Below are 26909 nucleotides of genomic sequence, written 5' to 3'. Positions count from 1 at the left end.
GAAAGGGAAAGAGGATGATCAAGAGAAGAAAGAGGAAGAGGGAAAAGGAGCAGTAAAAGTAGGAAGAATGGGAGGAGTAGGAGAAAAAGAAGAACAGGAAGGATATGATTATGCTGATGATGATAATAATTCACTAAGAAGAAAAAGAAGGATAAGGAGCAGGAGCAGGATTAGAGGGAGAAGAACAGAAAGGAGAAGACGAAGAAGAAGAAAAAGAAGGAGAAGGAAAGGAGGAAGGAAGGGCCAAAAGTTTCCAAAGGTGTAAACATCATCAATAGACAGAGTTGTAAACTTGTGACAGTTTATATTGCTAGGTACAATCTACAATGTACTTGTGACAGTTTACAATGCTAGCTACAATGTACTACACAGAGAGTATTTTGTGACAGTATTCTCATTTCACCTGGCCGAGAGAAGGGACGAAAAGTCCCTTTAACCCCACAGCGTAACCGAAAAATCTCATTTAGGTATTTTTGAAGTGTGTAAAATAATTAATATACCTACAGATTAACAAGGTACACCATTCAATAGGGAGACTTTGCTGGTGAGGTGATCTTAGTCAACGTTCCTCCCTCCCTGACATCATCGACAAAGTAGGAAGAATGGGAGGAGAAGGAGAAAAAGAAGAACAGGAAGGATATGATTATGCTGATGATGATAATAATTCACTAAGAAGAAGAAGAAGGATAAGGAGCAGGAGCAGGATTAGAGGGAGAAGAACAGAAAGGAGAAAACGAAGAAGAAGAAAAAGAAGGAGAAGGAAAGGAGGAAGGAAGGGCCAAAAGTTTTCAAAGGTGCAAACATCATCAATAGACAGAGTTGTAAACTTGTGACAGTTTATATTGCTAGGTACAATCTACAATGTACTTGTGATAGTTTACACAGAGAGTATTTTGTGACAGTATTCTCATTTCACCTGGCCGAGAGAAGGGACGAAAAGTCCCTTTAACCCCACAGCTTAACCGAAAAATCTCATATAGGTATTTTTGAAGTGTGTAAAATAATTAATATACCTACAGATTAACAAGGTACACCATTCAATAGGGAGAATTTGCTGGTGAGGTGATCTTAGTCAACGTGCCTCCCTCCCTGACATCATCGACAAAATTTAAGTCCAATGAGGAACAGGCGCAAAAGAAATGCTTAAAACATAGTTAAAGCGCCTATTATAAAAAAAACATTAAATTTTCCTGATAAAACACTCATTGGCAGGTACCTACTGATTGAAATGACTCATTTAATCCGTCGAGAAAGGCTACAGAAGCTTACTGAAGTCATTAGAACTAATGGCGAATGCCATAAAAATGTCACTGGGTTTTAGTCGTCATAAAAATCGGAGAGAAAACTACTTTAGATTACACGAGTATTGGAAAAGAAGTAGAAAAAGAAGTGGAAGAAAAAGAAGAAAATGAATAAGGAGGAGGAGGAGGAGGAGGAAGAAGAAGAAGAAAAATAAGAGTAGAAAAAGGAGGAGCAGAAGGAGGAGGAGTAGAAGAGGAAGAAGAAGAAGAAGAAGAAGAAGAAGAAGAAGAAGAAGAAGATGTATAAGAAGGAGGAGGAGTAGAAGAAGAAGAAGAAGAAGAAGAAGAAGGAGAAGAAGAAGATGTATAAGAAGGAGGAGGAGAAGAGAAAAAAAATGAGAGCTGATGTGGAGAGCAGAGAGAAATGAGAGGAGACAAAAATCAGAGGACGAGGGAAGGTGGAGTGAAGGAGGAGAGGGGATGAATGGAAGGGCGAAGAAAATCAACTCTTGAAAGGGACAGAACGAAGGACGTATATCTGAGGGCTAAATCAGGGACGTTAGTAGGTGAATTGTAGAGAGGGGTTTTTTTATGCCCAGGTTAAAAAATCTCATTTTTTTCAAAATAAATTACTCTTTAAATCACAGAATTCGGACAAAAGTTTACTGGAAAAGGGGGAAATGATGCCTTGAAAGGGGCTTAGTGCCTAGTTACCTTTGGAAGGTGGCTCGTCTGCCTAGTAAGCACTAGGGATTCCCGCCCAGGGCGGATTCTGTCCTAAACCGATGATGTTTGTTCTCCTGTATCCTAGGGAAATGCCTTAAAAACTAAGGGACATGGTTCTAACCTAGTTATCTTGGAAGGTAGCGCGTCTGCCTCTTAAGCGCTAGGTTGCTAGTTCGATTCCCGCCCGGGGCGGATTTTATCCTCAACCGATAAGCTTCGTTTTCAGAACGGGTTGATTTCTTCTATCAATTCTTCTTAAAAAATCTGGTGTGAACATCACACGACTTTCTATTACATTAAGTCGGACAGTTCTAAAAGTTTCACCATTCGATTTCGCGTGAAAAATCACATGGGATCAACTAGGGTGAGTGTAGCACCTATGGTCAGGTTAAGGATTTTTTGCATGTTAAAAAAATCGTACCTGCTAGACCGTTATAGCTACAGAGTCCAGATGGCTACCCTACATCCTTCATTTAGTTGTTGTAATTGGACGATTTTATTTTTTTATATTGGAACAGCCTTTTTTCATTTATGCTCATTTGTTTGCCAAAAAACAGGAATGTATCACCTATGGCCACCCATGGGGCACCTATGGTCACACAAGTGTTGCACCTATGGCCACCCCTAACAACCGTGTTATTTTGGTAGTAGGATGGTTACCAGTAGGCCCCCTTGTCTAAAAGATGTAGAAATAATATCTAGGTATACCTATTGAGTAAATTTTCGACTTTAAGCCGGGTTTTCCGTACTGTCCATAGGTGATACACTGAAAAATGCATATGTTTCACCTATGGACACTATGTGGCCATAGGTGCAACAATGCTATTTTTTTGTATCACCTATGGTCACTTGTATTATCTCAAATTCTCCAAGAAATACGTTAAAGCTGACCCTTTCTATGCACAAAGCACATTATTTTTAGTAGGAAAACACTGTAACGCACTTGAAAAAAACATCTCTTACTATTTATTTTTAAATGTTAAATTATTAATTCGAAACACTTCTCTTATTTTTTTTCTCTTTTTATTAGAAATACGCTTTTAACTATGATTTTTCACCTAGACCTACGCCATTTTTTACTCTCTTAAATTGTAAGATCTAAACCTATCTTCCTGTAAAGACCAATTATACCTATTGAGTAAATTTTCGACTTTAAGCCGGTTTTTCCGTACTGTCCATAGGTGATACATTGAAAAATGCATATGTTTCACCTATGGACACTATGTGGCCATAGGTGCAACAATGCCATTTTTTTGTATCACCTATGGTCACTTGTATTATCTTAAATTCTACAAGAAATACGTTAAAACTGACACTTTCTATGCACAAAACAAATTATTTTTAGTAGGAAAACACTGTAACGCACTTGAAAAAAACATCTCTTACTATTTATTTTTAAATGTTAAATTATCAATTCGAAACACTTCTCTTATTTTTTTTGGCAAAAAACAGCAAAACTGAAATTTAAAAATGCGAGCTTATTTTTGTAATTTTTTTCTGACGAAGCAGAGACGACTGAACCAGTGCTTCGGGGCATAAATAATATGGCGGATGCAGAGATGAACAAGTTGAAGCGAAACTTGGTGTTGTTTAAACGCTAATGCCTTGGACACGTGTAAAGTGTCCATAGGTGCTACACTGACCATAGGTGCTACACTCACCGTTGTTAACCTTGAAAGTAGAAAGATACTCAACACTCCCTGCTTTCTCCTATCTTTCTAATACCCAGTACCCACATGACTCGTTCCCATTTCAGCAGCAAGTTTATGTCTTTGGTGAGCATTCGAAAACCAGAACTGTATTCGAAATGAGAGCGAAGAGAGAAAAAAAGCCACGTTTCCGGGAGAGAAAAAGTAGAAGAAAAAATAAACAAGGAGGAGGAGAAGAAGAAGAAGAAGAAGAAGAAAAAGAACGAGAACCAGGAAGAGGAGGAAAAAAGGGAGAAGAAGAAAAAGAACAAGAACAAGGAGGAGGAGGAGAAGAAGAAAAAGAAAAGAGCACCTAAAACTAACAGATAACAGAACTGTCTTTACTCCTATTTTCCTCTCTCTCTCTATAGTCTCTATCCCTCCTTCTCTCTCCCCCTTCCTTCTCTCTCCCTTTTCATTTCCCTCTCTCTCTGCCTCCCTCCCTTTCTCTCTCTCTCCCTCCCTTTCACTCTGTTTCTCCTTTCTGTGCTCACAGAAAACTTTCATAACTTTATTATTATTCAAAAGAATTCTTTCAAGTTAAATTCTTTATTTTTAGTGCTTTAAAAAATGTAATTTTCTTTAAGCATCAGGATAATCTTTTTTTCTCTGTTTTTAATTATTCACAAAAAAGAAGAAGTATTTCCTATCTTACGACGTAACCTGCAGTAATTCATTTTATTTATTTTAATGAAATTATATTACGAAAAAAATATACTTGACATTTTTAGTTTGTGTTTTTATTTTATTATTTTTTTATTAGACTTGCAAAATTTCCGACTTTTTCATTTAGATCTTCGCCAGCCAGTGCTGTGGGAAAGATCTTTGTGAGTTTCTGAAAGGCTTCTTTTTAGAATAGACGCATGCGGTCTGTGTCGTAGCAAGCCCATCCCGTAGTATGCCTCTCAACAGATGCGTTTGGAAACTACTGTTTGTATGCACGATCAAATCGGCGGAGGAAATGCAATTTTCGTGATCCTGCTCAAAACTATCAGCAAGCCACTTAAGGGAAGAAATAACAAAGTAGGGATCTCAGGAAACTGAATACATAAAGTTAGCTAGGGAGATACGTTACATATTTAGTAGATACATAATACATAATTATATTCCCGATTTTGAAAATTTGGACCGATTGCAATACTTTCATTACTAGTATAGCTCCGCTATACTGTAGTAATAGAAAGTAAAAAGAGGCATGGTTTTTATTTCCAACAAGCTTAAATCTGAATTTTTTGTCCTCATTTTCCCAACAAGCCAGCATACCTTTGTGTCCAATGATCATCCCTGATTCTTCAGATTTCAAATTGCAATAAAGTCGAGCAGGACATTAAAACAAAATGTCATTCCATTTTATTTTCTCCTATGGATTTTTTTCTTTCACCATTCCTAGACTTAGGACAGGAGGGCATTGGAATAAAAACAAACTAAGGCAATGAAAAACAGAACAAAAAGAAGAAGAAGAAAGAGAAAGAAGAAGAAGAAGAAAGAGAAAGAAGAAGAAGTAAAAAAAGAAGAAAAAAAAAGAAGAATAAAACTATCAAAGTTTGATAAAAAATATTATAACAAAACACGTTTTTTAGAGCGTGGAAGGTTATCTTTATTTTATTTATTTCTTGTTTTATTATGGTTATTGTTATTAAGGTAGATACTTAAAAAAATGTTTTATCTTTTGTTTAGCATAATGCTTTGTACAATAAATATTATAATTTATTATTGTTACCGATGTTTAATACCCAAGTATTGTAATAATAAAAGTACTCTTTGTTTTTGAAGTACATGCAAAATACAAATTTTACAATAGGGAAGTATTACCTTGGGCAATTTCTTCCATCAAAAGAGAAAGCTGAAAGGAAACTAAACATTGACATCAAGGTGAATTTTATTATCTGTGAATTCTGAGGTATTTTCTGTCTCTCAGCTTTCATTGTGACGATGAACACCACAGTTGTGGCATGTCTTGTTTTAGGTTTGAAAAGGAATTCAATAATTTTTATTGATCTCATGTGTGAGATTAGATTTGCGCGAAAGTTTCCATTGAACTCGGAAACACCAGTGTCTACAAAATTAAATTAAAGCGCTGAAGAAACTTCTGCAGATAAATTCGCACACATTTCTGAACAAGAGCTCAAATAGTTCGTTGGTAATTTTACTTTTTGCATTAAAAAAGTTTCTGCGAATCGTAAAGTAACTTTTACGGGAACTCATCTTTTGATTTAGATATCCTTCTCATTCTGTACTGAGAAGCAATTTAATCCATTTAGTTCCAAGACTGCCAAGAAGAAGAAGAAAAAGAGGAGATAAAGAGGAGGAGGAGGAGGAGAAGAAGAAGAAGAAGAAGAAGAACTGAACTGAACTGAACTGAACAAAGACTGCCAAGAAGAAGAAGAAAAAGAGGAGATAAAGAGGAGGAGGAGGAGGAGGAGGAGGAGAAGAAGAAGAAGAAGAAGAAGAAGAAGAAGAAAAAGCAGACTCTGTACCCGACCTCAAGAATTAATGCACTCTAAAATCTGGGAGGAAGAAGAAGAAGTATAAAGAGGAGGAGGGGCAGGAGAAAAAAAAAAAAAAGAAGAAGAAGAAGAAGAAGAAGAAGAAGAAGAAGAAGAAGAAGAAGAAGAAGAAGAAGAAGAAGAAGAAAAAGCAGACTCTGTGCCCGACCTCGAGAATTAATGCACTCTAAAATCTGGGAGGAAGAAGAATTATAAAGAGGAGGAGGGGCAGGAGAAAAAAAAGAATTGAAAAAACTATTTTGTATAGACCTACCTATATAGGAGCTAGAGCTGGAAGCACTATAAAATCTGGTATCAATATGAAAAATAATGTGATAATACTCTGTCTGTCCTTCTCTCTCTCTCTCTCTCTCTCTCTCTCACACGTTACAAGTTTAAAGCATTAATACCGGCAAAAGTTTGGGAGAATTATTGGCAAGAGTTTTTACTCCTCCTCTTCTCTTTGTGACCTTCTATTAACCTTTGCACCCCAATTGAAAGGTGGTGTAACTATTTATCATTACCATTATAGTTATCTGTTAGAAAAAAATAGTGTCTTTTCAATTGCCAAGATATCTTGTCCTCTTTATAGGTTGAGAAGAATTTGGCTTACGAGTTGGTTCAAGATCTAGCGAAATATATGTCATTTTTTTCAAAATAAATTACTCTTTAAATCACAGAATTCGGACAAAAGTTTACTGGAAAAGGGGGAAATGATGCCTTGAAAGGGGCTTAGTGCCTAGTTACCTTTGGAAGGTGGCTCGTCTGCCTAGTAAGCACTAGGGATTCCCGCCCAGGGCGGATTCTGTCCTAAACCGATGATGTTTGTTCTCCTGTATCCTAGGGAAATGCCTTAAAAACTAAGGGACATGGTTCTAACCTAGTTATCTTGGAAGGTAGCGCGTCTGCCTCTTAAGCGCTAGGTTGCTAGTTCGATTCCCGCCCGGGGCGGATTTTATCCTCAACCGATAAGCTTCGTTTTCAGAACGGGTTGATTTCTTCTATCAATTCTTCTTAAAAAATCTGGTGTGAACATCACACGACTTTCTATTACATTAAGTCGGACAGTTCTAAAAGTTTCACCATTCGATTTCGCGTGAAAAATCACATGGGATCAACTAGGGTAAAAAAAAAAAAAAAAAAAAAAAAAAAAAAAAAAAAAAAAAAAACGAAATGCCTAGACATCTAGACAAATAATTATGTAAAAGTAGGTATCACAATAATTAGTGAGAATTGAAAAAAAAGCACAGAGAAAATTAAAGGCAACTGATTTGCATTTACGTTTTGAAGATTCCAAATTAAAAGAAATCTTGTTACAACAAATATATGAATGAATGAATGAATAAATAAATAAATAAGTGAACGAATAAAAAATAAATAAATACGTAAATAAATAAACGAGTAAGTAAGTAAATAAATAAATACAATTTCAAACCATTGCATGCATTGGTGCAATTCACATAGAAAAATATCTACCGATGATAATAACAATAAACTAGCCATTGTACGGACAGGAAAATTCTAAATCACAGCATTAGAAGAAGAAGAAAAAAGAAGAAGAAGAAGAAGAAGAAGAAGAAGAAGAAGAAGAAGAAGAAGAAGAAGAAGAAAAAACAGCACTAGGAGAAGGAAAAGAAGCTCTAAAATACGAGAACAAGGAAACAAAAGGAATGAGGAAATGAAAGGAACAGGAAAAAAAATAATAAAATAAAATAAACGAAATAAATGAGAGAAACGAACATGAGAAAGCAATGTCCACAGTATTTGGGTTAAGTGAGTATTAGCGTGTGTAAATTCTATGCAGGAATATACAGGGTGCTACAGAAATTTCCCAGAAACAAAAAGGACTCTCAGAGGGTCATTTAAAAAACTGAAAAAAAAAAGATTATCTGATATGTGTTGAAATTTTCTATTAAACTTACCCTCGAAATTTGAATTGATCGGAAACAAGTTCTTTCCTTAGGAAATTCCTAATCGAAATTCCATACCTCGGCTGGGATTGAACCCACACCCTCCTTATTACCAGAAAGCGGTTTGACCATTACACATTTATACCAGGTAAATTAATTACAGATTAGTGAATAAAAATTTGAATATAATGCTGTTAAGGTAGCCGAAAGAGTTTTTTGTTTGTTTGTTTGTTCAATCTTCAAATTCAAATTCGAGGTACATTGAATAGCGGACGCACCCTGTACAGAAAAGGAACAGTTATGTCCAGTAAGCAGTACATACTTTTATGTTTGGGTACGCTTGGGTATGTTGGTATGTAAGTTATTGGGAACAAAAGAGAAAAATGTTTCTGACGACATGCTTTCCATTAGGATGAACATAAAGGAGAAGAAAAAGAAGAAGAAGAAAAAGAAGAAGAAGAAGAAGAAGAAGAAGAAGAAGAAGAAGAGGAACAAGAGCAAAAATAAAATAGAAAATTACATCAGCAATTCAGAACTAGTGGACATATTTATAGCTACAATCTGTGTTTAAAATTGGTTTACAATTAACTTTTGGAAAGGAATCTGACTGACTAAAAAGTTTGAAATCGTCGTCCAATCAGAGATCAGACTAGGTACCTACTTATAATCCAAGAGAGAAACTTAATCTGATTGTACTCGTATGGCTAAGTAATAAAGACACCTCCACTAATACTTCTTGTGTTGCACATTGTATACTCAAATAGATACACGGCGTTCATACAAATTGTGACACAAGCTTTTCGAGTTCTGGCTATTTATCTTTAACCCTTTAGCCAGAGGTGATCAGCACGTTGAATGCACCAGTTACACATGTATCACTAAAGTTAAGAAACGTTTTGCGTGGTCGGTATTTCGACAGGTGCACTTGACTTGAAGATAATTTCACTGAGGAGACGAAACGGTTTACATTCCAGGGAAAATTCGAAGAATTTGATCTCAGGAGTTGAAAGGATTGTCTCTTCTAAAAGTTTTTAAAAGTGTCTTCAAAGCAAGTTTCCTGGAAATCCTTTATACTGTATTATGTTTAGCCAGCGTGCAGATCTCTTCTAAAAGTTTTTAAAAGTGTCTTCAAAGCAAGTTTCCTGGAAATCCTTTATACTGTATTATGTTTAGCCAGCGTGCAGAGTAGGTACATCTCTAGAGGGTGAACTTTCATTTACTTGCTCTTGATCTCTATGTTATTTTTCTTTCCAGTGTCCCATTGAGGGAGAGAGAGAAGAAGGGAGAGAGTGATTGAGTGAGAGAGAGAGAGAGAGACAGAGTCCCTTGTAAGAAGATTTGTCAAGTCTGGCCTTAATTTGTTGACAGGACATTCAGGGTGGATCAAAATTCGGGAAGCAATTATTTCCTTTTCTTTCTTGTTCTTCTATTAAATTTGAGGGCACAGAAAAATTATGAAATTACATTTTTTTTTTTTTTTAATAGAAAAAAATACTTAGGTACATAAAAATACTTGCTTCTTACTTTGGTAAAATAAATACTTTTCTTTTGTCTGGTTAGTAATGTTCCTCTTGACCATTTGACCACAGCGATTAGGGACACCCTGTAAGAGAGGGAATGTCGTGACGTGCGTCACGTGACTTCTATGTATGTCAGAGAGAGAGTGAGAGAGAGGTGGAGGGGGGAGGGAGAAAAGGGGGAGTGAACGAGAGATGAAGTTAAAACTTTAATAATAACATTATTTTTCTCACTTTAATCTTTCTCTCAATCTTCTCTCTCCCTCCCTCCCCATCTCTCTGTCTCTCTCTCCCTCTCGTGGATTTACTATTATATCTAAATAGTTTTATCTGATTTCCTTTGAAATCTAGATTGAAAGAGAGACTGGGAGATAAAGCAACACAAATAAAGTGGTCGAAAGAATAAGAGGCAGGAAGAAAGAGGAAGATACAAAGAGCGAGAGGGGAGGAGATGTCTCTCCTTTTTCATCATGACACCTTTTGAATAACTCTGTCCTTCTATCTGTTCCATATTGGTACCTAACAATGGGGTCAGAAGGAGAGGAATTGGGGGGACATCAGAGATGGAATAAGGGTTTTGGAAAGATGAAAGAAAAATGAGGAGAGTGATAGTTTAGGGTAAAAAGAGAACTGGGGTTATAGAGAGTTGGAAGAGAGGAGAGAGAAAGAGGTATGTCTGTATTTTTTCTCCTAATATATGTAGTTACACATAGGCAATTTAATTACTATAATTGACATAGAACCAACAGATTCCCGCAAAATCGTGTTCTAATTGAAACATAGGTACATACAGGATACAGGCTCGTGATTTAGTGGAGTGTAAACTTCACTAAAGCTTGCATTCGCTCAGAAAAAGGCCCTAGCCCAAAACCTGGCTACAAAGACAAACACAGCTATACATAAAATTAGCTATGTAAATCCCAGTGGCGTAGCGTGGTCTAACTCCAAGTGTAGGGCGGACACTAATTTCTATCACAATATCTATCTAATAAGAATACAATAATTATTTAAAGTCAATATTTAAGGGTATTTGAGTGGAATTTTCGAGTGTATGGCCGCCATACACGCCCTACATGGACGCTACGCCACTGTCCAGTTCATTTTATATCATAGCTGTGTACATAGGTACCATGGTACTTACCCTTCCTCATGGTAAATTTGTATCCATGGAATTTTACCTAGGTAGGGGTGGAAAACAGATTATTTCTAGGTATTCGTTAGGTAATTAGGTAGGGTAACTACACAAGGTAATTTTATTATGTACCTATTCATTATCTGTTGTACTTGTAAGTATATTCCAAGTAGATGAAAAAGGAAGAAGAAGAAGAAGAAGGGGAAGGGGAAGAAGAAGAAGAAGAAGAAGTAGAAGAAGGAGAAGGACAAGAAGAAGAATAAGGAGAAGAAGATGAAGAAAAATGAGGAGGATTTAGAGGAGGAAGAAGAGGAGGAGGAGAAAGCAGAGGAGGAGGAGGAGGAGGAGGAGGAGGAGGAGGAGAAGAAAGAGGAAGTAATATCAGTAGCTATTTCGGAAATCCGGGCATCGCAAATTGCACAACCCGAAATTGAATTTTTCCCCCCCAATATAAAACTGAACTGCATTTCCATGCAAATTCGGTAACCTCATACAGCAATGTCTTTCAATAAAATTTTACATGGATACTTTGCTATGCATATAGATACTTTGCTTTTCGTTAGATTCTTTGCTATGCATGTATTAGGTACTTTGCTAGGAAATAGCTGTCTGGCTGAAGGGCTATAAACAGGGAGTAGATCAGCGTCTAGCCCGGGGACCATAAACAGGGAGTAGACTAGTCCAAATTTCCTTATGCTTCTTTCTTCATCTCTACCTTTTTTAACTTCTCTTCTTTCCTCTTCACTCGATCCCACCTCGCTTTGACTTCTCAATTCTTTCCCTTCTCTTTTCTATTGCCTCTTCTTTTTCTCCTGTCTTCCTACCTTTCTTTTGACAATCAAGCGTTTATTAAGTCTCAATCAAGCGTCTAAGTCTCTTTCATTCAGACTGTAATCCTCTCTTAATTTCCTGCCTCCGTCTTTCCATTTTACTCAACGTTCTTGATATTATCTCTTGCCTTCTTCACTTTTCTTTCCCCACTCTTCTTAGATGTCTTTTCTCGTCATTTGTTCCTCTTCTTCTTCCTTTTCCTTTTCTTCGTCGTCACCTTTCGTCTTCTTATTTTTCCTTTTCTTCTTCTTCTCTTCCTTCTTCGTCTTCTCTTCCTCATTATTCGTCCTCTTCTTCCCTTTCTTCTTCTCTTACTTCTTCATAGGCTTCTCTCAACTGAACAATATCCTTTCTTATCATCGGATCGTTTCCTGTCTCCTTTGACATTTTACCACATTTTCTCTTCCTTTGTCTCTCCCACCTGTTCCTGATTCTATTCTTCTTTATTCCGGTTTGGTGATAGCTGAGTTGGCCTCAAAGCGATCACTCTAAAGCTGATTGAGAGGCCGACGACAAACGCCGACCCTATCTGAACATGGGAAAAGGCGAAGAAGGAGAATAAGAAGAAGAAGACTATGAACTTATTAGATAGTTCGCTATGCATTAGAGATATTTTGCTATGTACCTATTTATTTTGTAATCGATAGAAAGATAATTTGCAACTTGTAAATTCCAAACTTAGGATTTAACCCAGTTTGGATTTTCAAAATCCTTTTCCAAGACCTTTGTTTTATGTAAGTTCAGATTTTAGAGTTAGTTCAACCCCACGCCTCTTTTGGCAAGAGCAAAAATCGTACAAAAGATACGGAGAAAGAAAGTGAATTGCAAACTGGAGAGAGAGAGAGAGAGAGAGAAAAGTCAGAGGGAGGAAAAGAGAATTAAAAAAAGGAAGGTATAAGAAGAAGGAAGAGTGAGGAAAAACAAGAAAAGGGAGATAAAAAAAATTAAACGATCTTGAGGTTTTACATGATTACAAATTTTGCTAATATTATTCCAAGTCGAGGTCAGGGGTAGCCAAACAGTTTACCTGTTTTACCGAACTAGGTATTTGAGGTTTAAATTTCAAATACACAATTTGGAATTCAGCTTTAGGCCTTAGGGCTTACCTTTTAAATCTGTGTTGGTTCATTTTATGGATGTTGTACATCTGCTGTTATGCTGGAGCCCTAAGTGCTTGTCCACTTCGGAAAGTTTTTTGATTTTTTTTTTTTTTTTTTCAAAAGGACTACATTTCTGGTACTATCTGAATGCCTCGAAATCTTGTTTTTAGATGAAAATATAGAACTTAAGACGGCTCGAACGACCTACTGGCCATAAGCCTAAATAAACTTGATTTGTGCAATCAACGCTTTTGGCAATTTTGAGTACCCCCTGTCAGTGAGATGTGAAGTCTCAATTGCAACTTTGTATTCAATTCAAAATATAACGCGAGCGCAAATAATTTTCTTTCTTTGCACGTCTAGAGTGCAAACTGCAAAGCTAGAGATTCCTTTGCTTTACTACTAGCAGTGGCGGAACCATTAAGTGGTCCAAAAAAGAAGGGATAAGGTTTGCTCTCGGAACGACTAGCTTTATCCTACACTGTTTTCTTCTTCGATTTCGGGACGAATGGGACGATAGGACCTCAGTTGTTGTTGTTGTGGTGGTTGTTGTTGTTGTTAACGTCAATGACAACGTTCAGTCACTCATCTTCGAGGTACAGGAAGGTGGCTGCTGCCACAGGGTTGACTCGACGAGACATTTGGACGAGTGCTGCCGGAAGAAAGTCTCGACCTAAGGAGTGAGAAAGAAGAATAAATGGCCATGGACCTGAGCTGTTTCCTCCTCAGTCGACACAAACTTCAGCTATTTCGCAAAAGTATTAGACGAGGAGGATTCAGCTCAAGGTTTATCTTGTGACAGGGTTGATCCATAATGATGTGGGGTCTAGTTGGGTGGGGTGTGCCGGTCAGTTAAACAGATATGATACGTCCTGCGCCGCACTCCTGCAGTCTGGGCATAGGTCGGGGATCTCAGGGTCTATAGGACCTCAGTAGTAACAGTTAACTCTATCAAACCTCTTGACAAAAAATAATAATAATAAAAAGTCTTGGATTGGTCAAATTGAAGCACTGTTTCTTGGTCTCTTTGGCCATTATTGCGAGATGTCAGTTTTGAAATATGTAAACCTACTATGTCTTATTTGGTAATAAATTTGAAAATGGTAATTTCTGTCGAGTTTTCGCATGTCACTTCCCCAACTCCCCACTGATTTACTGGTAAATATTTCATTTCCTTTAATTTTAACTCCTTTTGTTCTATTCCTCCTCCTTTCTCCTCCTCTTCCTTGTTTTCTCCTCCTTCTCTTCATCTTTCTTTCCCCCCTCTTCTCCTTTTGTCTCATTTTTTCATTATCTCCTTTTTTACTTTCCAGGAAGGAAACCGGGTCATGTAGAATGATTTCGTTGAGAGAGAGAGAGAGAGAGAGAGAGAGAGGGAAGGAGAGAGAGAGAAATGCAAATGTGACTAGACCATCTGATCTCTTTTGTTTTCCGTGAATCGTACATTATTTTGTAAGGGATGTAGGGAGGGATAGAGATTAAAAAAAATAGAAAGAGCAAGAAATACGTAGAGGGGAAGAAAATAGGGAAGGAAGAGAAAAGAGTAAGACAGGGAGAAAAAATAAGGAAGGGAAGGATGAAGAAGGTTGAGTCAGTAAAATTGCGGAAGGGAAAGGGAAAAGATATAAGAAAAGGGAGGGAAGATACAGATAGAAGATAAATATATGTAAAAGCAATAATAGAGTCTTAAACAAGAGGTGAAAAGGATAAAGAAAATTGAAAGAGGTGAAGAAAGGACAAGGGTAAAAAGGAGGGAAGAAAAAGGGAATAAAAATAAAAGGTAAGAGAAGAAAGAAAGGGTAATATGGGGAAAGGGAGAAGGAGAAAAGGGAAGAAGTAGAAATTCCCACAGGCTATTAAGTTGAGAAAGAAGAATAAATTGCCATAGACCTGAGCTGTTTCCTCCTCAGTCGACACAAACTTGAGCTATTTCGCAAAAGTATTAGACGAGGAGGATTCAGCTCAAGGTTTATTGAGCTTGTGAAAGAATTGTTAGATGAAATAAAACATAACATAAATGGTGTAGTGCCAATTTAGACCATTGAGTATCGCAGAGGATCAGAAGAGCTGTGATATCACGTTAAATGTTTTGTTTTTCGATGGCTCACTGAAGATTAGCAACGTTACACGTGGTTGGTATCCGGCTACAGGTACCTGAGCTTGTGAAAGAATTGTTAGATGAAATAAAACATAACATAAATGGTGTAGTGCCAATTTAGACCATTGAGTATCGCAAAGAGGATCAGAAGAGCTGTGATATCACGTTAAATTTTTTGGTTTTTAATGGCTCACTGAAGATAAGCAACGTTACACGTGGTTGGTATCCGGCTACAGGTACACCTGATCAGGTGTAAATGTCAGCTCTGATAGTGAGTGTTTGGCATTAGCAGTTTATGCACGTACGTTTAGCCCTTCAGAAAGTGTTTGTGAACACAGTTAGAACATCCCCTGACATACCTTCTTGATGGTGATCTCCTTCGGATCCAAGTTGAGCTTGGACAGGTCCGGTCGATGAACGTTCCAGAACGAGTTGCGCTGTTTGATCAGACCGTGCGACGACTTCTTGGTGAAGGAGATCGTACACTTGATCACGTGATCCTTGCTCCCCTTCGCCGACAATCCCGCGTCGTCTGGCTTCAGCTTGTGTTTGATGGAGATGGCCGAGAGGCCCTTGTTAACCAGCTCGGCGTCGATGGGCAACTCTTCGCCCATGATGCACGGAACGATCACGGGGATGCTGCGACGGCCGGAGGCCGGGCCGAACGTGTGCAGGCTGGCCTTCTGTCCGCCGAACCCGCGGTGGGAGCTTTGCTTGTGTAGAAGGCCGCTCATGGTACGGCCCTGCAAGAGAGGCAGGGGGTATTGGTATAAGTAGGGCCATCGACTTTAATAAACTCCCTTTGTTACTGCGACCAGGTTAGATCTTTTGTGACAGAGGGTGCGAGAAGCAGGGGGAGTGAAGAGTTTGGAAAGGGGGTTTTAGGAATGCTTAAAAACCGAATTTACAAATAAACCACTATTGAAAAATTCATCAGTAGGTGGGTAAAGGGTTTCCTAAAAAATAAATTTAATTGATTCCTAAAAAATGATAAATTCCCTTTGTTGCTCTTGACAAATTGGAGTTTAGGCATGTGATGTGTTTTCAATCCAATTCTAGATCTCTTAAGAATTGACCACTGTGGGCCGCTTAAATTTAAGCATCGTCCATGTTGACTGTGTCGATTAACTCACTACCGTCAATCGACATGGTATGCACGCTGCTTAAGAAACTCTCCTTTTTTACCAATTCCGTAGAATTCCTTAGTAAAGTAAACAGAAGAAGGTTATTTTTCGTCTCGTCTCCTTAATCCTGCCATAGCACCCTCTTCTTCTTTTACAGAACTTCATTTAAAGCTATTTTGAGTTGTCCTTACCCTTCTTTAACCCTTTTTAAAGCCTCCTCTCTAACGCCTTTCCGCCGAACCCGCGGTGGGAGCTTTGCTTGTGTAGAAGGCCGCTCATGGTACGGCCCTGCAAGAGAGGCAGGGGGTATTGGTATAAGCAGGCCATCGGCTTTAATAAACCCCCTTTGTTACTCCGACCTGGTTAGATGTTTTGTGACAGAGGGTGCGAGAAGCAGGGGGAGTGAAGAGTTTGGAAAGGGGGTTTTAGGAATGCTTAAAAACCGAAAATACAAATAAACCACTATTGAAAAATTCATCAGTAGGTGGGTAAGTGGTTACCTAAAAAATAAATTTCATTGATTCCTAAAAGATGATAAATTCCCTTTACTCTTGACAAATTGGAGTTTAGGCATGTGATGTGTTTTCAATCCAATTGTAGATCTCTTAAGAATTGACCACTGTGGGCCGCTTAAAGCATCGTCCATGTTGACTGTGTCGATCAACTCACTACCGTCAATCGACATGGTATGCACGCTGCTTAAGAAACTCTCCTTGTTTACCAATTCCGTAGAATTTCTTAGTAAAGTAAACAGAAGAAGGTTATTTTTCGTCTCGTCTCCTTAATCCTGCCATATCACCCTCTTCTTCTTTTACAGAACATCATTTAAAGCTATTTTTGAGTTGTGGTTACCCTTCTTTAACCTTTTTTAAAGCCTCCTCTCTAACGCCTCCTCCCCATCCTTTCCTTACCTGGTGCTTCTAACTTGAACTCGACAAATACACCTTGTCAAATCTCTTGAGATTTCCCGCAGGGAATTTTCTGAGGTTTCCTCGAATATCCTGATTTTTCCTGGAACGGCTTCGCTTGTTTCGCGGCTAAATTGATATGCCGGATTTTTTCTAAGGTTTCCCGGAATATCGTGATTTTTCCTGGAACGGCTTCGCTTGTTTATCTAAATTTTGACGTCTTGATTCCTTAAAAAAAAAAAAAAAAAAAAAAAAAAAAGATCACGTGACGTGATGTTTTTACAGGAAATCTTAATCTTATATTTATCCCAGAATTCGGAGAAATGGGATTTTTTTTCTTGATATTTTTTTTCTTTTTTCTCTCCTTCTATTACGATCTCCCTTAATTATTCTCTGTCTTCCCATCTCTCCCTATCTTCCAGATTATTCCTCTCTCTCTCTTCTAGTTTCCTATTAGAAACATGAAAATAACTAAGTTACAAAGAAATAAAGAAGAAAAAAAAAAACTAGCTTTTACTCTCCTTCTACTAGAGACGGAAGGTGTGAACGCCCTTTTCCTTATTTTAAACATATTGACAGCAAAATCTAAACCATAAACCGGACCTGGTGAGGACATAAAATGCCAAAGCACATAAGTGTAAAAATAAAATAAAATACATCCTAAATGAATAAATTTATTTAATAAAAAAACTCTTTTCCTTCATTTGCACTCGATCGACTTGAAATGCGCTTCAAAGTTGAAATCATGCGTACTCTCGTCCGTCTTATTGTAATTCTTCACATAGCCTTCATCCCAACTCAGATTCGTATGTCCATAGGGTACCACCTTATCCCAATCGTACGATCCAACCTCAACGCAATTTCCATCTGACCGTACAGTAACCGTAGCGAAATTTTGACGTATAGGAGTTGTGTTGCGTGTTTGGGTTAGAACTGTGTGAATGTTGGAGAGGAGGTTTGGGAAATTTGTGAACGCCTGTGAAAGAAGCAAGCTATATCTTTGTAGACACTTATTGCAGCCGGTCAATTGACGAAAACTGGCGTGGGTTTTCAGTTTACAAAATTTAGTCTTGACAGCAACCCATCCAGATGCCATCAACCTCAGTGATCCGTTGAGGACTGGTGAAAATTTCAAGGCAAGGATAAAAACCAAGCACCTCCTGGTTGAGACGTTGAGACTGTTGAGAGTCAGTTGGTGCTCGGCTCGTCGGGGGTTCCTAAAGGTTCGTCGCCTTTAGGAGTTGGTTTTATTGCTGTTGTTTGCTTGATTTCCGTGTCCATGAGATAGGCATGGTATCTATCTCGCAGTGTTGGAAAGATTGTGGTTTAAAAAGATTGTGGTTGGACGCCGAGAAATAATATCTGGGATCCTTCCGTGTCCTATACTAGTCCTTGTTTAGACTGCAGGAGTAAAGGGACTTTCCAGTCTTATTCTGGCAGTATAAACAAGATATATTCTACAATGTTACTATGGTAGGTACTTTATTTTATTGTTGTAATGTAGGTAGCTGTGGGTACGTTACCATATTTGTTAGGATGAATACGGGACAAAAAAATTGGCTCACGCTTCTGGAAAGTTTTCAGTCGAAGCACTCCGAACAGACGGACAAACGGTCGGGAGACTCAGGAATATTATTGTATTTTTACGAGTCCCATTTGTCCCATAAAATACTTTGAAATAGGGGTTCCCGTGCTCGCCATAAATATTCAAATGGGGTCCCTTACCTAATGTAAGAATAACGTTTCTTGGAGGGGGCAGAGACGGAAGGGAAAAGAAGACTTGAAGGAGGGGAAGAAATGAGTTGGAGAAGGGAGATGGAGGGGAGAAATAAAGTAGGAGGGGGAGGGAGGGAAAGAAATAAAGTAAGAGAAGGGGGATTTAGAGGAAGAAGTGAAGTAGAAGAGGGGAGAAGAAGGGGAAGATATTAAAGAGTAGGGTTTTAGAGGGAGAGGAGGGTTGGGTTAGGGTTTTTAAGACGTGTGTAACTATTACTAGGGGGGTCATTAGGTCCCTGGGGAACAAGAACAAGGGAGGGAAGAGGGTGACATTTAAGTAGTATAGCTATAGATATACTTGAGTAGTCAGTTGAGTGGTCCATTCGAAAAAAACACTTTTTTTTAAAAGATGAGTGTTCCACCGCCGTTTTTATTTCGTAGCAATGGAACAACTGCTACATTAGACGCTTGTGGCCTGTGTCGTAGCATGCCCATCCCGTAGTATGCCTCTCATCAGATGGGCGAGAAGAGACACAATACTTCCCATTTAGGTGCTGGCTCAACACGAGAACACCAGAAAGTAACCCGTTGAAATATTTACAATCGAAAAACGATGCCTTAAACGCTTGATGTGGCCTGTGGCGTGGCATGCCCATCCCGTAGTTTGCCTTTCGTCAGATGGGCGAGAAGGGGCACAATACTTCCCATTTAGGTGCTGGGTCAACACGAGAACACCAGAAAGTAACCCGTTGAAATATTTGCAATCGAAAAACGAGTACAAATTTTTGTCGATGGTGGGATTCGAACCCTTATACTTTGTTTTCTTATTTGAATGTGCAATCACAAGTTTAATACTTCTCTTTCCCTTGTTCAGACGAGGTCGGTGTTTTTCGCCTCTCAATCAGCCCTAGGGTGATTGCTTTTAGGGTGACATTTGGTTTTGGCTTTTTTGGGACACAAAGTTTACGAAACCTCATTGGTACTATGGATCGAAATTATTGTAGGCTAGGTAGGTTCGATAATTATTTTTACTATTTAAAATAAAAAAAGGCTGTGTTATTTATTAAAGGAAATAATAAATAATTCATTTATTTTTTTTTTGTCAGCTTGAATAAATAATTAAATAAAACTTTCAATAATTTTCCATTCTCAATTTCCCCTATTCAAAACCATCAACACAACTCTTTGTAATGTTCCCTTGAATTGCCTAACTCATTTCTGATGTAAAAATGGAAAAGCCAATGAAAGAGGGAGAGAGAGGGGGACTAAAAAACGTCAATATCTCGGAAACGGTTTGGAATTTCGGGATTTTCCGATTTTTCCCAGTATGTACAAAAAACAGAGAGAAAGAGAGAGGGAGAATTTGGTGAGAACGAGGAGAAATAAGAGAGAAAGAGAGGAAAAGTAGAATGAGGTTATTTTAGACACAGAGATGGAACACAGAGAGAGAGAAAGAGAGGAGAGAGAGAGAGAGAAATTTAAAAAGAGAAGGAAACGATCGAGACAGTAGGTACTTGAGTTAATTTATTTTAATATTATTCTTCCCTCTCCTTCTTTCTTTCCCTCCTATATCTCTCTCTTTCTGTCCTACTTTCCAACCTCTCATATCTCTCTCACTCTTTTTCTTCTTCTCTTTCTCTCTCTCTTTAACCTCTTTTTCCCCCTCTCCTTTTCTATCTTTCTCTTTATTCTCTGAATTCTTTATGTATAGGATCAGTTCTGGGTTGATATTTTCAAGTATTCATAATAAAATTTAAAATTATACAGGGCTGGCGTCAATAATGAAGTTCTCAATACAGGGGGTATATTATTCTATGTAATTTAACATCTCTTTTCAGTGAACTACTCAGTCAATGAGCCAGCTCCTACCTCCCAGAGTCCCAGTACCTATAGGTTAAGGGATATTTCAGTCCTATACCAGCATTTCAGTCCTATGCAGTTGTTTACTAGGTTAAAATTATAATCATACAGACTTTTATTCTAAATGGGTACGGTAAAAAAAAAAGTCGGTGAAAATGTAATTGAGTGTAAAAAGGGGATTACTCCACTTTTTATAATGGCCCCCCAGGGGCCTTAAGAGCAGTTCTTTTTAATATAACTCACTCACTCTGTTTCTGAACCATCCGGTAAAAGTTCAAAAAAAGATTACGTATGTAAATGAGTAACGCGAAAATGGTAATCGGATAAAAAAGTCCAAGTACGGAGATTAGAAGAGATTATAAAATTTCAGCCGCGATATAGAACTTTATCACAAAAGCCTTGGAGTAAAACAGAAAAAGTTAAGTTTTTTGTTCATACATGACGGGAAATTCCAAAATTGAAATTGCCTCTTTAACGATATTCTGAGGAAAACGAATCAGCCTAATATGAACAAAATTTTTGTTTCGCAACATTTGTGAATGTTGCGCAACTTTCAATATAAAACATAGTACACACTAAAAGACGAAGAAAATGTTTCAGAAACAAGTTTGTAGACTAAAAAAAGTTGCTAGATTTTTACAAAAACATTTCTGGATTAATTATTATAATTATTAAATAAACATTTCTGGATTGTTAAGAAACAATGTTTCTGATGAAAATGTTGCCGGCGAGCACTACCCTAACAACATTTTTGGTTGGTTAATTGTTCGTCTTACGGGGAATTGTTGGTTAACGTGGGCATTGTAGGTACCGAAAAAGTAGAATTCTTGGAATATAGTTTTAAAGTAGGTACTAAATATAAAAAATAGTAAATACTGTCAACATGGGGCTAAAAAAAGTCTCTTTATTCCCACAGTCTAAACATGTACAATTATTGCGAAATTTCCACCTGTTCTTCTAGACTTTCTGGAAAGGACACGAAGCTGACTCAATTTTCTCGAAAATCGTTTACGTCACACTTCTGTTTATTGTTTTTGTTTACAATAAATTTACATAGTAACTTACGCATAATGGTTTGTTTACGAATTTTCCAGAACTTTTGGGCCTTTTTTGGAGTTATAAGAAATACACAAAAAATTCAAAGAAATACACCTGTGACGTCATTACGGACACAGAGTCTTTAAAGCCATTCATGGTTAGACTAATTAGCTTGGAGGGTAGCGTGTCTGCCTTGTAAGCGCTAGGCCGCGGGGTCGATTCTCACCTGGGCGAAATTTATCCTAAGTTTATAGGTTTTCAAATAAAATAATAAAAACTTGAAAAGATGACCTGTAAAAATAATTGAAAATTAAGAAAAAAAAGAAGAAGAACAAAATCTAGATAGAGGAAAGATACTGAAGAAATTTAATTTAATAAAGTACTTAGGGAAGTAGGGATATCACAAATACATGCTGTGTGTATAGGGAATAAGGATAACACATAGGTACAGAATTACCTACAGACACATACATGCAGATACAAGCAAATTATATCCTTATGGGATGTTTGACATATTTTCTAAACAGTAGGTAAGTAGATAACTATTTAAAGATTTTTACTTAATATGGAAATCTACATGTAATGTACATACCTACATACGTAGGTACACAATTATATCTGTGGTATATTTTGATAGTTACACACAGTATTGAAAACAACAACCACCCAGTAACAATGTTACCTAGCAACCAGTTCATCAACTGGAAAAACTCTTCCCAGCTTTGAGACATCTTTTTATCTGTACATAATTCTCTGCTTTCAATAAACCTTCTCCTTATCATACAAATCCTACCCTTGCTTTTTATTTACAGCGGCTGGACAAATCCCAGCCAATGTGATCATACCAGAAACAACCGTGGCAGCCGCAGCAGCTGCCGCAGTCCCAGTGGTTGGATCTACCATCACTCGTCAAGCTAGGAGACTCTATGTAGGAAATATACCATTTGGTGTAACAGAGGTAAGTTGTACTCTTGTATCTAGTGAATCAACATCATAAGAAGATTGGAGATAGTCAATGTGTGGTTACAACCTGAGTGTATGAAGGCTTTTTGAGCAAACAAATTATTCTTACCTCGTCAATGAAGGTAGAAAGTCATTGATTTGTGGATAGTCGGACTTAAGTGTATTATTTTTATTATAGCTGAAGAAAAATTATTACAATAATTTTAGCTCTTTGGTTTAAGATACTTTCAGGTCCTCTTTTGTTGACCCTACTTGTAAATCAGGAGTACCTATTGTGTGTCTTGCCCATTTGATGAAGGGCATTATGGGATAGGTATGCTACAGCACAGACCTTAATCTATATCTTACAAATCTACATGAAATACTTCATTTTCAGGATGAAATGATGGAGTTCTTCAATCAGCAAATGCACCTGTCCGGTTTGGCACAAGCTGCGGGTAATCCGGTTCTTGCCTGTCAAATCAATTTGGACAAAAACTTTGCCTTCCTTGAGTTCCGTTCCATTGATGAAACCACCCAGGCGATGGCATTTGATGGCATCAATTTCAAAGGCCAGAGCTTGAAAATCAGAAGACCTCATGATTATCAGCCGACTCCTGGTGTTACAGATAATGCTGCTGTGGCAGTGCCTGGTGAGTTTTTGCAATATGTCTTTTCTTATCCTGTAGGAAGGAAAGTATTTGATTTTGGATCTCAAGGGTTTTTCAGAACTACCTACTCTTCTTATTATTTGCAGAAAGGATGGTACTCACAAGAGATATTTCTTGACATCCCAAGTTATTAATTATAATATACGTCTGAATTCTTAATCCTATTATGTTTCTTTTCTGTTTTCTGTCTCATTCTCCTTTGTTTCCTTCCTTTTTCAGTTTCCTTACTCACACGACCAAACGTCCCTGTCCTAGGTAATCTCCCTTATCCTTTTTCCTTATCCTTTCCTTAACCTACTTACTTAATATATATGTTTTCTGTCTCATTCTCCTTTGTTTCCTTCCTTTTTCAGTTTCCTTACTCACACGACCAAACGTCCCTGTCCTAGGTAATCTCCCTCCTATTTATCCTTTTTCCAACTATTTGAATGAAGATCAGGTATGTATGATGCTTTCAGTTTTCTATTTGGTCATTTGTTCAGGACTTCCAGGTTTGATAAAAGTTCATTTTATTTTATTAGCTACTTGTTTTAATAGGTTTTTATAATTGTAGGTAGCGTAGAAAGTGGTTATACCCATCGTTGAACCTACCAGTGGGGGTTAATTTAGAACCAATATAAGGTAGACAAGATGTGACAACAGAACACCCAGTCATTTTATAACTTTTGTTCACAAAGGATCAAACATTCATGAAAAGATACATGAAAGGTAAAGGTAACATTAGTTGACATTCTTAGATGAATTAGTGGTTAGAAAAAGGAACACGTTTTAGATATTCCCTTTATTAATATATAATTATTTACCTGGAAATGTACACCTAAAAGGCTGAAAAGGGATTTTATTTTCATTATTGTTTTGAAGAGGCTCTTGGTTTGTTTTCTAATTTCAAGTAGGTAAGTATGTAGTTTTTTTTTTTAATAAAAACCTTTGAAGCACTATTAAATTTATAACAAATATTTTTTTCCTTCAATTTGCAGCTGGAGTAATCAGCACAGTGGTGCCAGATTCTCCGCACAAAATATTCATTGGTGGATTGCCCAACTATTTGAATGAAGATCAGGTATGTATGATGCTTTCAGTTTTCTATTTGGTCATTTGTTCAGGACTTCCAGGTTTGATAAAAGTTTATTTTATTTTATTAGCTACTTGTTTTAATAGGTTTATATAATTGTAGGTAGCGTAGAAAGTGGTTATACCCATCGTTGAACCTACCAGTGGGGGTTAATTTAGAACTAATATAAGGTAGACAAAATGTGACAACAGGACACCCAGTCATTTTTTAACTTTTGTTCACGAACGATCAAACATTCATGAAAAGATACATGAAAGGTAAAGGTGACATTAGTTGACATTCTCAGAGGAATTAGTGGTTAGAAAAAGGAACACGTTTTAGATATTCCCTTTAGCATTTCACCTTTTCATTGACCAGCAACTAATGCTTTTATTTTGTTTTTTTCAACTGTTTAGGAATTTAGGGCGTGGTCAATGGTTGTTGCATTGGAAATTAGAAATCCCACCCTCACAAGGCATTGAAAATTGGCAGCCAAATTTTTCGCCTTCCAACTGGCCTTTTTTTTTCTCTTTTTCAGAGGGGTTGAAGTGATGGGGTTTTCTCTTTTCAGCTCTTGGGAAACGGAAAAACTCGGTTTTTTTTTTACAGGTTGAAAATAGGTTATATTCTCAGAATTGGGAATTGATTTGTTATTGTTGTGTTGAGCAGTCTTTGTTTGGAGACTTACATTTTCCAAGACACTTTGAATCACTTCTTATCTCAAAAAAAAAAAAAAAAAAAAAAAAAATGAAAATGAAAATTGAAGTACTCGTTGCAAAACGATTTCAGAATATTAGTTCCTATGGGGCCCCGAAGATCCAAACTTGCATAAGTGACACACTGTGTACTTCAAGTAGGTAAACGAAGATATTGTAAATGACTCATTTTGATTGCACTGCACCAAGATTAAGATATCTCAATCAGATCGTGAAGAGAACGTATTCAACCTAGTCATGAAACGTCAATCTAAGTCAGTAAAACGTTTCCAGTGTAGTCATCAAAACGTTTTTCAATCCGATCAAACGTTTTCGTCAAGGCAATCCGAGGTTTTCCTAACCATTTGATTTCTAGAAGTTAAAATGGACTTACCTTCGATTAGGGCCGCTTTCATTGTGTGTAATACGTATAAAGTATTCGTAAAATAAAAGTACTAATAAATTGTTTATTGAGTTTATTCAATTCAATTCTTAGAATAGAGATTTTTTTTTAATTATTCATAATTTTTTTCATAATATTTACCTGAAAACGGCTACTTTCCCTGTCGCGTATAACATTTTTCTAGTAGCGCGGTAAAACTTTCTTGACTTAGCGGGGCGGAGCGCTGCCGCGCTCCTTAATAAATAATAAAAGTATTACTTCATGACCTATTCAATTTAATTCGCATTCATGAAAGTATTACTTACTCGGCTATTCAATTCAAACATCAAAGTCTTGAATAAAATTATACTATTGATTACCAATAACTATTCAATTTTCATTCATAAAATGAAAGTACTAACCACCTATTCCATTCGATACTTATCCCAGGCCATCGCGGGACTGAACGGCATGCAGCTCGGGGACAAGAAGCTGATTGTACAACGTGCCAGTGTCGGAGCTAAGAATGCAAGCGGGCAACAGGCACCCGTACAGATACAAGTCCCCGGACTCACGCAAGTGGGACAGGCTGGTCCCGCCACTGAGGTAAGAAGAATACGGGACGAAAAACCGGGGCTGGGTATTTTTATGGTCTTTAAGGGTTATTACCAGAAAGCGGTTTGACCATTACACATTTATACCAGGTAAATTAATTACAGATTAGTGAATAAAAATTTGAATATAATGCTGTCAAGGTAGCCGAAAGAGTTTTTTGTTTGTTTGTTCAATCTTCAGATTCAAATTCGAGGTACATTGAATAGCGGACGCACCCTGTACAGAAAAGGAACAGTTATGTCCAGTAAGCAGTACATACTTTTATGTTTGGGTTCGCTAGGGTATGTTGGTATGTAATTTATTGGGAACAAAAGAGAGAAATGTTTCTGACGACATGCTTTCCATTAGGATGAACATAAAGGAGAAGAAGAAGAAGAAAAAGAAGCAGAAGAAGAGGAACAAGAGCAAAAATAGTGGAGCATGAATAGAAAATTACATCAGCAATTCAGAACTAATGGTCATATAGCTACAATCTGTGTTTAAAATTGGTTCACAATTAACTTTTGGATTAAGGAATCTGACTGACTAAAAAGTTTGAAATCGTCGTCCAATCAGAGATCAGACTAGGTAGGTACCTACTTATAATCCAAGAGAGAAACTTACCTAATCTGATTGTATGGCTAAGTAATAAAGACACCTCCACTAATACTTCTTGTGTTGCACATTGTATACTCAAATAGATACAAGGCGTTCATACAAATTGTGACACAAGCTTTTCGAACTCTGGCTATTTATCTTTAATCCTTTAGCCAGAGGTGATCAGCACGTTGAATGCACCAGTTATACATGTATCACTAAAGTTAAGCAACGTTTTGCGTGGTCGGTATTTCTACAGGTGCACTTGACTTGAAGATAATTTCACAGAGGAGACGAAACGGTTTACATTCCAGGGAAAATTCGAAGAATTTGATCTCAGGAGTTGAAAGGATTGTCTCTTCTAAAAGTTTTTAAAAGTGTCTTCAAAGCAAGTTTCCTGGAAATCCTTTATACTGTATTATGTTTAGCCAGCGTGCAGAGTAGGTACATCTCTAGAGGGTGAACTTTCATTTACTTGCTCTTGATCTCTATGTTATTTTTCTTTCCAGTGTCCCATTGAGGGAGAGAGAGAAGAAGGGAGAGAGTGAGTGAGTGAGTGAGAGAGAGAGAGAGAGAGAGAGAGAGAGAGAGAGAGAGAGAGA

The 26909-nt window shown here is 37.4% G+C and overlaps 3 protein-coding genes across 3 annotated transcripts in view; 2 read left to right on the top strand and 1 right to left on the bottom strand.

Moving 5' to 3' along the window:
- Positions 1-13208: 13208 nt before the first annotated feature.
- Positions 13209-16971, bottom strand: LOC103509113. Its single transcript, XM_008473703.2, has 3 exons — positions 16765-16971; positions 15089-15472; positions 13209-13304 (listed from the first exon to the last, which is right to left on the bottom strand). Exons 2-3 carry the CDS (start codon positions 15461-15463, stop codon positions 13209-13211), a joined length of 471 nt encoding a protein of 156 aa, XP_008471925.1. The 5' UTR covers positions 15464-15472; positions 16765-16971.
- Positions 16972-22180: 5209 nt separating this feature from the next.
- Positions 22181-24532, top strand: LOC103509112 (splicing factor U2AF 50 kDa subunit-like; the record flags this gene model as incomplete). Its single annotated transcript, XM_026823529.1, has 3 exons — positions 22181-22333; positions 22715-22970; positions 23966-24532. Coding segments are annotated over 3 exons (600 nt in total), but the record flags the coding sequence as incomplete, so codon positions are not given.
- A 568-nt stretch (positions 24533-25100) lies between these two features.
- LOC113467385 overlaps positions 25101-26909 on the top strand; it is a 3140-nt gene continuing 1331 nt past the window's right edge. Inside the window, exon 1 of the mRNA XM_026823527.1 lies at positions 25101-25756. Within this exon, the coding sequence (XP_026679328.1) occupies positions 25426-25756 (331 nt within the window). The 5' untranslated portion in view covers positions 25101-25425. The remainder of the gene's footprint in view (positions 25757-26909) is intronic.

The sequence above is a fragment of the Diaphorina citri genome, unplaced genomic scaffold, assembly GCF_000475195.1.
Source record: "Diaphorina citri unplaced genomic scaffold, Diaci psyllid genome assembly version 1.1 scaffold468, whole genome shotgun sequence".
Lineage (NCBI taxonomy): Eukaryota > Metazoa > Arthropoda > Insecta > Hemiptera > Psyllidae > Diaphorina > Diaphorina citri.
The sequence above is the reverse complement of the archived record's forward strand: the minus strand, read 5'-3'. Positions and strand labels throughout refer to the sequence as shown.